This window comes from Alexandromys fortis, unplaced genomic scaffold (assembly GCF_014885135.2).
Source record: "Alexandromys fortis isolate MF-2015 unplaced genomic scaffold, M_Fortis_MF-2015_v1.1 scaffold_86, whole genome shotgun sequence".
NCBI lineage: Eukaryota > Metazoa > Chordata > Mammalia > Rodentia > Cricetidae > Alexandromys > Alexandromys fortis.
Window position 1 is genome coordinate 4,236,712 of NW_026067965.1, and position 12,027 is coordinate 4,248,738.

The window sequence follows — 12,027 nt, forward strand, 5'->3', positions numbered from 1 at the left end:
GGGCAGGGGGGGGGGGAGGGGGGGGGGGGGGGGGCGGGGGGGGGGGGGGGGGGGGGGGGGGGGGGGAGGATGTGGACCAGCAGTGCCATACAGATGGAGGGTGGAACAAGAATAGTGTCATCTCCCAAGGGTGCGCTCAGTCATCTTGATCCTATTACCCAGAGGTCTAATCTGGAGAGCCACCGATAGTCCCCTGGCCCCCTCCAGAGAACCTGAAGATGAAGGTAGTGGCTATTTATTTATTTATTTATTTAACCCATCAAGAGGCCTCTTGTTATGGCCACCCAGATGTAGTCTGGTTACCCAGAAGAGAGGAGCAGGGATGAGGAGAAGAGGGAGTCAGGGCTCCAGATTCTGTCACAGTGGCTGAAAATACAGGAGCTACCCTAGGCTGTGCTGGCCTGTCAGACTCAAAGCCATGATGGACCTTCTCTAGGCAGCAGAGACCTTCAACTGCGCCCTCCCTCCTGGCAGGTTTCCAGGATGTGCACGCCATGGTCTTCGTGGGCTTCGGCTTCCTTATGACCTTCCTGCAGCGCTATGGCTTCAGCGCTGTAGGCTTCAACTTCCTGCTGGCAGCCTTCGGCATTCAGTGGGCGCTGCTCATGCAGGGCTGGTTCCGCTTCTTTGAAGAAGGCCACATTATCCTGAGCGTGGAGAAGTGAGCCCGGGAGAGTTCGAGGGGAGGGGCGGGCCGGATGGACCGGGCTGGGTCCGGCGGGGAGGGCGGTTCGGCAGTGGTTGTGTGGACCCTGGGTGGGGAGGGAACGCAGGAGATGCTCACTAGCTGGTTTTGGCTGGGGGTGAGTCCTGGGGAGAAGGATTGAGTGGGCATGGCTCAGGAGTGGGGATGGGGTCGGGGTCTGGATTGGGATGGGTCCTGTGGTGACAGGGAGGGACCTACGGGTGGGTGGCGAGAAAAACTGGAAAAAGCTCAGAAGGAGAGGCCTAGCGGGATGGTAGTGCAGGTACCGTGAGGGAGAGGCAATGGGAGTGGCGGGGGGGGGGTTAAAGGGAGTGGGAAGGGACAGGAAGAGGGCGGTGGGCTCTGAGGGTTTGGGGTAAGGTGGCTCTTCCTTCAGGACACCTTGGTCCCGTGATGGACACCTGCAGCTGTGCTACGCACACGGTTTTCTTACCGCTGCTCTCCAGATAGAGATTGTACATAATGTTATCCAGGTACCATGGGAGGGTCTCTCTCCCATGATGGAGAATAGATAGTCTTTTCTCCAGAAGAGGAAGGAAGAGCCCAAGCCCCCCTTCCACACACTGAAATACTCTGAGACAATGCAGCCCCAGGAGGGACCCAGGAGGGTGGTCCAGATGGCTGAGCTCTTCTCAGAGGGTTCCTTGCTGGGAACAGCAATGGGGAGCTCAGCCAAATGGAGCCCCCTCTCTCCTTGCATGCCACCTCTTCTGGCAGAATAAAAGCTGGAAGGCTGGTGTGGGTTTTCAGGGTGGGGCACCAACCTCTTTTCCCACCTCCAGTCCTCTAAGTGACTCCTGATAACTTCTCAGTTTGATGAGTGTCGACAGCCCTTTCCCACCGGGGTACCTCCCTCTCCTCTTTAGAGAAGTGGCCAGTGACTGACACACGGAAAGAAACAGGACTAGATAAACTGCCTTCAGTAAAATCTGTGACGTGCACAAAACAGCCTCAATACCATAGGCCCAAAGCATGAGTCCACCTGTTATATGTCTAATCAGCCACTACGGTAGAATGGCTGTGACACATGAGAAAGTGTACCATTATTATTTTTTTTTTTCAAAAGAGAGGTTACAAACCCTGAGTTAGCAAGTTCGCGGTGAACTACTTAGTCAGCAAGCGGGTCACTGGATAAATAGAGTTTGGGCAAACTGGATTTGGGGGATTAGATTCCAGCCAACTGCTCTGGAGTCGATGTTGTGAGCCCAAGGCTAGGATGGGTGTGTTGTTCCCAGACCTAGCCTGTGGGTTTATAGGTATGGATATACTTCTGACATCTGCCCTGGCTAAGCTCACCTGCCACACTGGGGCAGCTCTCCTCTGTGAGCTCTGCTCAGGCCTCCCCGAGACCCCTAACATGTGGTAGCCAGATCCACCTCCTGAGTGTCGATGGGCAGAAGCCCGGCTTTTCTGTTCTTGCTCTTTCTCCCTCCTGAGGGGCACCTCCATCAGGTGGCTCTTTGGGATGCATCTGGAGAACTCTGGCTAGTCACTGGGCCTCGCTGAGCCTTCTTATCACAGTGATGAAATATTGATGAGAAGTACCCACCTTTTGTGGTTGGGGGAGATGATTCAGGAGGCCACGTGACTGCTTACTCAGTAGCCCGTCACCCTTTCAGGCAGATCCGCAGACACAGTGCGGAGCAAGGCTAGCAGTGGAGGGGAACATCCTGTAAATATCCTCTGGAGAGGTCCTGCCCTCATTCAAAAACTGGACCTCAGTGAGATTGTTTCACCCTGAGTCTGTGTTTTACACACACCCTCACATGTGTGGAGGATCTCTGTATTCGACAGCCTTGAGGAAGCAACCCTGTTCTCCCTACGCCCACCCCACTGACAGCTTCCATGGTTTCATGAGCTGCGCTGGAACTCTGCTTGAGAATGCGGGGTTGCCTTGCTGCCAGCAGGGGACGATACAAAATGGGAGGTGGGCAGAAGCAGGGTCTCCTGCAGGTGTAGGCATTGCGTGGCTGCAGTAGGTGACCACGCCTCCTTGACTCCCTTGCTGCGGTGGCTGAGCCTGGGCATTTGAGGATTGAGGGGAGCCTTTGTGCCACCCTTTGCCCCATCCCTTTTTTGGGCCTTCCTGCCTCCTCCTTATGCCCAACATCATGCTAGATCTTTACTTCCTGTGGGAAGGTCCTTCTGCCTCTTGTGTAGACGCTGACCTTTCCTTGTGGGTACAGTGACAAGGAGGACCCAGAGGCCATGACAGGGCAGGGTGAGTGACTCTGGAGTGAACGCAGTGTCAGGGGCAGGGGCCACATGGGAGGGACTGAAGAAGGCTTTTGGCAAATAGAGACAATAAGAGGAGGTTCTGGAAAGGCAAGCAGAAGACAGGGGACAGGGTTGCACCCTAAATAGAGGGCTTGTTCAACAACAGTGAATGGACCACTTGGGTTCCTGAGCATAGAGCCCACAAGACTGTCAAGGGAAGACACGATGCCCACTGCCACACAGGAGCCTTCTTGTGGAGGAGGATAGTATTTGATTACTTTATACATTTTCAAGCCTCCTCTTCTACCTTTGAGCCCAGCCTGAAACACTCCCTACCCTATGGGAGGAATTTAGACCACCTTAAATTCCAGTCAGTCACAGTGCCATTTTGTTTTAGCCCTCAGCCACCAACTCTCTCATCTCTGACCCCATCCAAGCTTGACTCTGTCCTCTAAGTCAGGCCGGTCTCCGCCAGAGGCCAAAGCAGGCTTTTCACTGGGCGCACTATGCATGTATGGTCCTAGCTAGGATGAGCCCATTATCACAGAGGGTGAAACTGAGACTCAGGAGGATTAAACCACCGGTCTCAGTCCACAGAGGACCAAAGGCTTGGAGTGTCGCTTCTGGTTGTAGCTGCAGCTCCTCGCTGGTCCTGTCTCCCGATAGCATCATCGAAGCTGACTTCTGTGTGGCATCTACCTGTGTGGCCTTTGGGGCAGTGCTAGGCAAGATCAGCCCAGTCCAACTGCTTATCATGACCTTCTTCCAAGTGACCCTGTTCGCAGTGAATGAGTACATCATCCTCTACCTGATAGAGGTGAGCAAAACTTACTTAGAAGCGGGAGGGAGACGTTGGGGGAGATAAAGAGGGAGACAGAAAGAGAGGCCTGTGGATATATGCAACCTGGTGAGTTATTTAGTTTCCTGCCTCAGTTTCTTCATCTACAAAGGAGGAATCATGATGCTTCCCTAGCAGAATCACTATCTGTCTAACACATCTGCCCAGCATCTGGGCAGAGCAGGCCTTCTCTGAATTTGGGTTTTTGCATGCTTCCTTCCGTGTGATCCCCTCCTGGCCCTAGCATGGCTCTTACATTGTTTTTTGTCTATTTTTCTTCACAGCCCTTGGGGGCCTGCTTGAGAAAGAAGGTTGCATGTCTGGATGCCCTCTGCCTTAGCACCTGGCCAGTGCATCAGACATACTTAGATTTCAGAGTCTGTGGCTCTGTTGAGCTAGACTGAAGGTTATAGGCAGAGGGGAGCGAGCCACATTGAGATAAGCCCCAGAATTTACAATTCAGCGAGGGGTCCAAGCAAAGAGGTACTGAGCATGCCCTGTGTTAAGGATTGACCGCCAGGGCTAGGCAGCCCAGCAGAGGGTGCTACACGAGCTTAATAGTACAGAGGCTTCCCACCCCAGAAGAGCTAAGGAAGCCAAGGAGAGGACAAGAGGAAGGGCCCTGGCATTTTGTTGGCTAGCCAGTCAACATCCCTACCTCCTTCTGCTCAATTGGTTGCTGTAGGAACTGTCTTAGGGTTTCTATTGCTGTGATGAAAATCTGCTTGGGGGAGGAAAGGATTTATTTTGCTTAGACTTCCTTTTGACAGTCCGTTATCAAAGGAAGTCCTGGCAGGGACCTGGTGACAGGAACTGAAGCAGAGGCCACAGAGCAATGCCGCTTCCCGGCTTGCTTCTCATGACTTGCTCAGTCTGCTTTCTTACACAACTCAAAACCCCCCTACCCAAGGCTGGCCCTCCTACATCAAGAAAATGCCCTACAGATTTGCTTATAGACCAGCTGGATGGAGGCATTTTCTCAATTGAAGGTTCTTTCCAGGTGACTCTAGTTTGTGTCAGATTGACAAAACAAACAAACACACACACACACACACACACACACACACACACATACACAGGAAGAAATAAGGCAACAGGGACAGGGAACTAGGCTCTGTGTTCCACAGCTAGAGACAGAGACAGCCAAGCGTGTGTGCATATGTGTGGGGTGGGGAGTACTGTGAGGAAGGAGGGGGAAAGGGTACCAGGCCCTGACAGGCCCCTTGCACTCCAGGCAAAGGATGCAGGGGGCTCTATGACCATCCACACATTTGGCGCCTACTTTGGGCTCACAGTGACCTGGATCCTCTACCGAAAGAATCTGGAGCAGAGCAAGCAGAGACAGAGTTCAGTGTACCACTCGGACCTTTTTGCCATGATTGGTGAGAACAAACAGCTGTCCTGTTGGTGAGGGCAGCCATGGTGGGGGAGGTCTTTCCATGTTGGTGAGGGCCAACACGGTGGGGGAGCTATACCGGCTACTATGATTGGTCAGACGGCCGTGAGTGGGTAAGACCAACTAGGAGTAGCTGAAGGTCACCATAATGAAGAGCGGAACGCCCGTCACGAGTAAGAACAGCCATGCTGGGTGAGGGCCACTATAAATGTGTGAGGGTCTGCATGGTGGGTGGGGATTGTCGTGTGCATCCCTGGTCTCCACATAGTCAGTGGGCGGCTGCTGGTTCTTTGGGAGGAAGGGCAGAATGAAGTGCCCTGTAGATACTTCTAGACTCCTGGGTGTCCGATTCTCTCCCTCCTGGAATAACCCAATGCAGACGGAGTGGAAACAGGAACTTGTGATGTCTATCAGACCCAGCCCTCCCTTCCACCCTGTAGACTGAGAGACAGTAGTACCACCAGCTAATCTGTCTACAGAGGGGGAGACTCTCCCCCATGATACTCTAAGAGTAGGCGACAGGTAACCAGTCCTAGGGTCGGGGAGACAGAGAAGGCTTTGTGACGTGGCGTGGGAGGCTAAGTGGGCTCTAGGTGAGTTGGGCCAGGAGGACCTTCCAGAAGGAGCACCCATGAGAGTGATTCTTATAGGCTGGAAGCAGCCAGCCATCTCTCGAGCTGAAAGGCAGAGCCTCCACTTGGGCTCTGTGAGCCTGGCCTAACACCCCATCTCCTGGCCCCTGGCCTGCATATGTTCTGACCCAGGCACCCTCTTCCTGTGGATATACTGGCCCAGCTTCAATTCAGCCAGTTGCTCCCATGGAGACACCCAACACCGAGCAGCCCTCAATACCTACCTCTCCTTGGCGGCTAGTGTGCTAACCACAGTGGCAGTGTCCAGTATCATACACAAGAAGGGCAGGCTGGACATGGTGAGCAGGGGCTTCTGTGGGGGAGGTACCTATCTGACTGTCTCGCCCTGCCTGCACCTCGCTGTGGCAGGCAGCTTCTAGATTGGCACACCCAAACCTGGATGTTCACAGAGGGCCATCCCTGCCAAGTGTTCTTGTCTTCCCCACAGCCTGAAATGCTATTAGCCAGTACCAGCTGTGTGTCATGGCAGGCCAGCCTGGCAGAATTGCCCGTGTGCGTGCGGCTCCCCCGCCCCCCCCCCCGCCAGGTCTTTATCTTCCTGACACCACTGGCCTCCTGGGCTTTTTAAAGCTGTACCAGTCCCCACACTTAGAGGAGCCAGCAGCCCAGGACCCGGCATGGCTGACGAAGAACATTGGTAGCAGCTGGGCATGCGTGGGGGGGGCACAAATCCCTGGTATAGATACAGATACGCCCACTGACCCACAGGTGGACATGGAGAGAAAGGAAATGGGCAGATGGGTTTCTAGGGTTCATGGGCGTGTCCAGCAGCACACTGCCTCACGGACACAGACCATGTCCAGGCCTGCTGGGAGTCGTGGATGACTTACTTGCAGAGCACACAAAGCAGCTGTATTCGGCTGGGGCCAAGGCCAACCTGCTCTTGGCCTGCTGAGGCAGAATCTGAGCTGTTCCCGGCTCCCAGCTTTGCGTGACGTGTGAAGGCAGGCCACACTCCAGGAACAGAGCTGAGAGCTTGCACGCTTTGTCTGCCCTGCCCAGGTGCACATCCAGAATGCCACACTTGCAGGTGGGGTGGGCGTGGGCACAGCCGCGGAGATGATGCTCACACCTTACGGCGCCCTCATCGTGGGCTTCTTCTGTGGCATCTTCTCCACCCTAGGATTCGCGTACCTATCGGTGAGGTCCCTAGGGCCGGGGCTGGGGATGCTGTGGGGGGGGGGGGTTGTTCCTGAAAGCAGGGAGAGGAAGAAGGGGTGAGGCCTAGAGAACACTAGATCTGTGTTTTTGAAGGCCTCCCGTGCCCCTGCCACAGCCACGGCCTGAGCAGCACCACCTTCCCTCCTCCCCGCAGCCATTCCTGGAGTCCCGCCTGCGCATCCAGGACACATGTGGCATTCACAACCTGCACGGCATCCCTGGCATCATAGGTGGCATCGTGGGTGCCGTGGCAGCAGCCTACTCCTCTCCTGATATCTACGGAGAGCCAGGGTAAGTGTGGAGAAGGCGTGAGAAGTGGGGTTTTCCCCTTCGTTCTCTATTCCTTCTTTTTGTGGGACCGGATGTGTCTTCCTCCTCTTCATGTCCACTCCAGACCATTCACTGGCTTCTCTCCCCACCCTCAGACCTGCCATAAGGGTCCAAGAGAGGAATAGAGTAATCGGGATGGAGGAGGCTTGGGGTTTCAAGAACACACGGGCGGGGTAGCAGTAATCAGTTCCCTGGCCTCTCCATGGGGTCCTCACTCATTCCTGTCTCTGTCCCAGGCTGCTCCATTCATTTGGCTTTGGGGGCTATAAGGCAGACTGGACCAAGAAAATGCAGGGCAGATCCCAGATATTTAGCCTCCTCCTGACCTTGGCCATAGCCCTGGTGGGCGGCATCATTGTGGGTGAGTGAGAGCGGCTACACTAGAAAAGATGGGGTCCTGGTGGGGGACTCACAAGGGGGGGACCCAAGAACATGTCTCAAGGGTGGACCTGGGTCTCCCCGGAATACCTGATATCTGTATTGTCAGCTGTGGGACTGGGAATGTGGGGTCCCATCTGAGGGAAGAGGTTGGGGTAAGCAAAGAGTGTGTCCTCACCATTGTGTCCTCCGATCTATTTAGGGCTCATTTTGAAATTGCCATTCTGGGGACAAGCGGCTGATGAAAACTGCTTTGAGGACAGCATCTACTGGGAGGTAATTTCTAGAGACGTCTCTATACAAGGATAGCTAGCTGTACCCCCCCACCTTGTCTCTATACAAGGATAGATGTACCCTCACCTTGTCTCTATACGAGGATAGCTATACCCCCTCACCTTGTTTCTATACAAGGATAGCTATACACCCCACCTTGTCTGTATACAAGGATAGCTGTACCCCCCACCTTGTCTCTATACAAGGATAGCCATACCCCCCTCAGCTTGTCTCTATACAAGGATAGCTATACCCCCATATTGTCTGTATACCAGGATAGCTATACCCCCACCTTGTCTCTATACAAGGATAGCTGTACCCCCTACCTTGTCTCTATACAAGGATAGCTGTACCCCCTACCTTGTCTCTATACAAGGATAGCTTTACCCCCGCAACACCCACACCTTGCCTTAACCTAATCTATGTAGGGCATGGTGTCGCCTGTAAATTGAAGACTTTTCCCTACCCGTCTTTCTTTCTTTCCCCGGGGGACCCCAAGGGGGCCATGTATACCTTTCTTTCTACACACTCTGGGAGTGAAGTCCATGAGCAGCCTACCATGGGGCCTGAATCTGGTGTGTTCTAGTCATAACTTCCAAAGTCTGTCCCCGAACCTAACAGCAGCGGTGTCACCCAGCAATCCTAGCCTAGGGAAGAGGCTGAGGCAAGAGGATAGGCACAGGTCTGAGGCCAACCTGGGCTGCAGAGTGAGGCTCTGCCTCAACCAACAGACTAGCAAAGGCTGTGGCTATACCTCAGTTGGTAAAATGCTCGTCTATGCATGAGGTCCTGAGTTGGATCCCAGCGCTACACTACCCCTGGGTTGTCTGCCTGGGTCATGAGCCAGCTTCACAGGGGAAGGGTGAGACAGCTGCGGGAAGGCAGGGCTGAGCAGCCCCACCCATGCCTCACTTCCCAGATCTGTTTCCAGTCTTTGCGTTCCCTTGTTCTACTTTGGGATGCTACTCTAGCTCTGAGAAGCCACACTGCTCATCTTTCAACCCCCCTCCCCCCCATGTCTTGTTATAGTCTAGAATGCAATCTGAACTCTATGCCACCCAGCGTTTGTCCTTGTGGGACAAGGACCCTATTTGGTTCTTGCCTTGCCTGAGCACCCTGACAGGGCCCGTTCTGACGGGACCCATCCCAAGCTATAAAGGAATGTTTGTGTCATGCAATTTTTAGCATGACCACAAGATGGCACTCGCCACACTGTGTTTGCAGCTTTTGGCTCACCCCAGCACCTTTAGTTCCACTAGGCCCTCTTTTCACAGATTTCTGAAGAGGTGAACACTGTCTACATTCCTGAGGACCTCACCCACAAACATCCTGCTCCTCCAGTACCTTCGATACCCTTGGTACTTCCAACGCCTTCAGCATCCTTGGTTGCTCAAGTACCTCCAACACCTCCAGTATCCTTAGCAACTTCGGCATCCTTGGTACACTAAGCTCCCAAGGCAGGTGAGAAGCGGGTAAGCCTTCTCTTTGGGGGATGGTGCTCTGGTTCTCTCAATAGAGGCTCAGGTCTCAAAACCAGATGGAAGCGTGAGCTCTTCTGCCCCTGAGGTGGGTTAGGCAGGCTAGCCTGGAGGAGCACATAGAAAGAGACCCAGTGACACACTTGACTTTGTGACTGCTTGCTGCCGTGTGACTTGAAGGCTCTCTTCAACCTAGAGATCGAGCTTCAGTTTCCTCATCTATGATCTGGCTTTACTTGGTTAGATCAGGCTAGACCTTCCTCCTTCCCCTCTATAGAGCACAGTGTATTGATGGGGTACTGTAATACCAACCAACCCTTGAGAAATTTCCACGAAGCAGGGTAATTGCTCATATCCCAAGCTTGCCTTAAACTAAGAAGTATCCTCCTGCCTCAGTCATGTGCTGGAATTACAGATGTGTACCATTTCAACCAGCCACCCCCAACCTCCCCCCCCCTTTTTTTGGTTTTTTGAGACAGGGTTTCCCTGTGTAACAGTCTTAAATGTCCTGTAGCTAGCTCCTGTAGACCAGGCTGGCCTTGAACTCACAGGGATTCACCTGCCTCTGCCTCCCAAGTGCTGGGATTAAAGGCATGTGCCACCACCTCTCGCCCCCCCCAACCCCTTTTAAAGACAGGATCTCAGATACCCCAGGCTGACTTTGAACTCACTATGTAGCCAAGGATGACCTTGAACTCCTGATCTTCCTGTCTTACCTCTTAAGTGCTGGAATCACAGGTGCATACCACCACACCCCGTTTAACCAATGCTGGGCTTCAAACCCAGGACTTTGTACATGCTAGGTACGCACTCCATCACCTGAGCTACATCCCCAGCCCCCTTCTTTCTTTTTAATAGCTGAAGAAATTAAGGCACAGGACTCAAGCCACATGGCTAACAAGTGGGGGAACTGGGGTCTTTCAAGGTCATTGTCATTGATCTTACAAACAGCTTGGAAGTGACTGAGTCTAGGGTAAAAGGCAAAGGGTCATGTCAGGAGAGAAGATTTTGGGGAGTACCAAGCTGCTGGTGTCCCCCTGGAAACTGCAGCAGGCTTGGTAGGGACACCCCACCCGCTGTTCTCTCTCTCTCTCTCTCTCTCTCTCTCTCTCTCTCTCTCTCTCTCTCTCTCCAGGCTTCGAAGACTGTCCCCAAGCTCTGGAAGGAGGTGGAGCGACCTAGCTAGGGATTCAGGAGCAGGGCAGCTGAAAGGCCTGCTGACCTGGACCCAGCACCTCCCAGACCCCCTTCATCCCGGGGGCTTGCCTGAGAATGGAGGAATTCCGACAAAGTGAGCTCCAAGCCAGGGTCAGCTGCAGAAGATCTGCCCCTGCCTGGGGTCAGCATGCTCAATAGCCTGTGGAAAGCAGCATGGACAATGGCTGGGATAGGAGTGAGCTTGACCCTCCCAGGGGGTACCACTTCACGGGACTCTTCCAGCCCTGCCTGTTCCCCAACCACAGTTCCTGTGCTCCTGGGGACCCCAGACCACTCTATCCTGTGTAGTAAATAAATGTTGTTGATGTTCTTTGTAGAATGGGTGTGAATTCTCTGGTAGGGCCCCTGTGAGAGATATATGGATCCAGAGAACCTGGTCCCCTGCCTGGCCCTGACCTTTGCCCAAAGGACCACTATCTCTACAAGATTTTCATCCAGCCTGGGAGGCCCGGGGGAGGGGGGCTCAACCCGGCTGCATTTTACTTCTCCAAGCACCCCTTTTCCCTTACATTAGTGGTCCACCCTGGTGAGAAGGCCACTGACTTGCTCTGGGTGCGTTCCAGCAGGCTAGGGAGAGGGAGGCTCCCCTTCCAGTCGGCTTTCCCTAGCCCTTCCCTTCCTCTGCCAGGCCAGCCCCACTCCTGCTGTTCAATGGGGAAAGTTTCAGGTCCCTAAATTCCCAGCCTTGCAACAGACAGGTAGACTACGACAGACAGGAGCGTTTGGGGAGGCAGTCTGTGAGTGGGCGGTAGCCTGGTGGGGCTGTGGAGGCGAAATAGTAGAAGAGAAACAAGGGGAGATAGCGCGGACAAACTCACGGACAGGAATCAAGTTTGCCTTCAGCTAACAGAGAGGGTAGGGGAAAGTGTAGTGACTTGAGAGCAAAGGAACCCAAATCTTTTGTGGAGCAAAGGTTCCTGGGAAGGAAGGGATAAAGAGAGGAAGGGACCGGTCTTGCCTGCCTCCAACTCGACTCACTCTCCCCGCCTCCCTGGCAATTCACCCGTACACGCGCATACACGAACACTCAGGGATCCGTGCCCCTTTGCGGAGCAGGGGGAGGGGGAGGAGAGAAGGAGGAAGCTGAAGTGCCACCTATTCATGTTCCGCGATGTAACACCCCTTATTTTCCATGCTGGGTAAAGACAAAAACCCTTTACAACCTGTTTCTGGAACTTGTCAGCAGCTGCCAAGAGAAGCATGTTAATTAAACGTCGGCAAAGATGGAAGCCGGAGGCCCCGGCTCTAATTGGACAGTTTGCTTCACCGGATTGAAAAACATTGTGACAAAGGAGGAGGTGCGCGGCTGCTCGGCAGGGGGACAGGGGGGCGGGGGAGGGGGGCGGCGGCTTTGATTCCAGCTGATCGGCCCGGCCCCT

The 12,027-nt window shown here is 54.0% G+C and overlaps 1 protein-coding gene across 3 annotated transcripts in view; it reads left to right on the forward strand.

Annotated features, from left to right (window-relative positions):
* The window catches only part of Rhcg (Rh family C glycoprotein), a 17,775-nt gene extending 6,814 nt beyond the window's left edge, over window positions 1-10,961 (forward strand). The window contains exons 2-11 of one of the 3 annotated variants that reach the window (XM_050154137.1): window positions 475-661; window positions 3,557-3,740; window positions 4,996-5,143; window positions 5,922-6,088; window positions 6,813-6,950; window positions 7,126-7,262; window positions 7,538-7,662; window positions 7,882-7,955; window positions 9,227-9,424; window positions 10,566-10,961. In XM_050154137.1, the coding sequence (XP_050010094.1) occupies window positions 475-661; window positions 3,557-3,740; window positions 4,996-5,143; window positions 5,922-6,088; window positions 6,813-6,950; window positions 7,126-7,262; window positions 7,538-7,662; window positions 7,882-7,955; window positions 9,227-9,400 (1,334 nt within the window). In that variant the 3' untranslated portion in view covers window positions 9,401-9,424; window positions 10,566-10,961. The remainder of the gene's footprint in view (window positions 1-474; window positions 662-3,556; window positions 3,741-4,995; window positions 5,144-5,921; window positions 6,089-6,812; window positions 6,951-7,125; window positions 7,263-7,537; window positions 7,663-7,881; window positions 7,956-9,226; window positions 9,425-10,565) is intronic. The other 2 variants (XM_050154136.1, XM_050154138.1) reach the window with 2 other exon arrangements.
* Window positions 10,962-12,027: the final 1,066 nt, after the last annotated feature.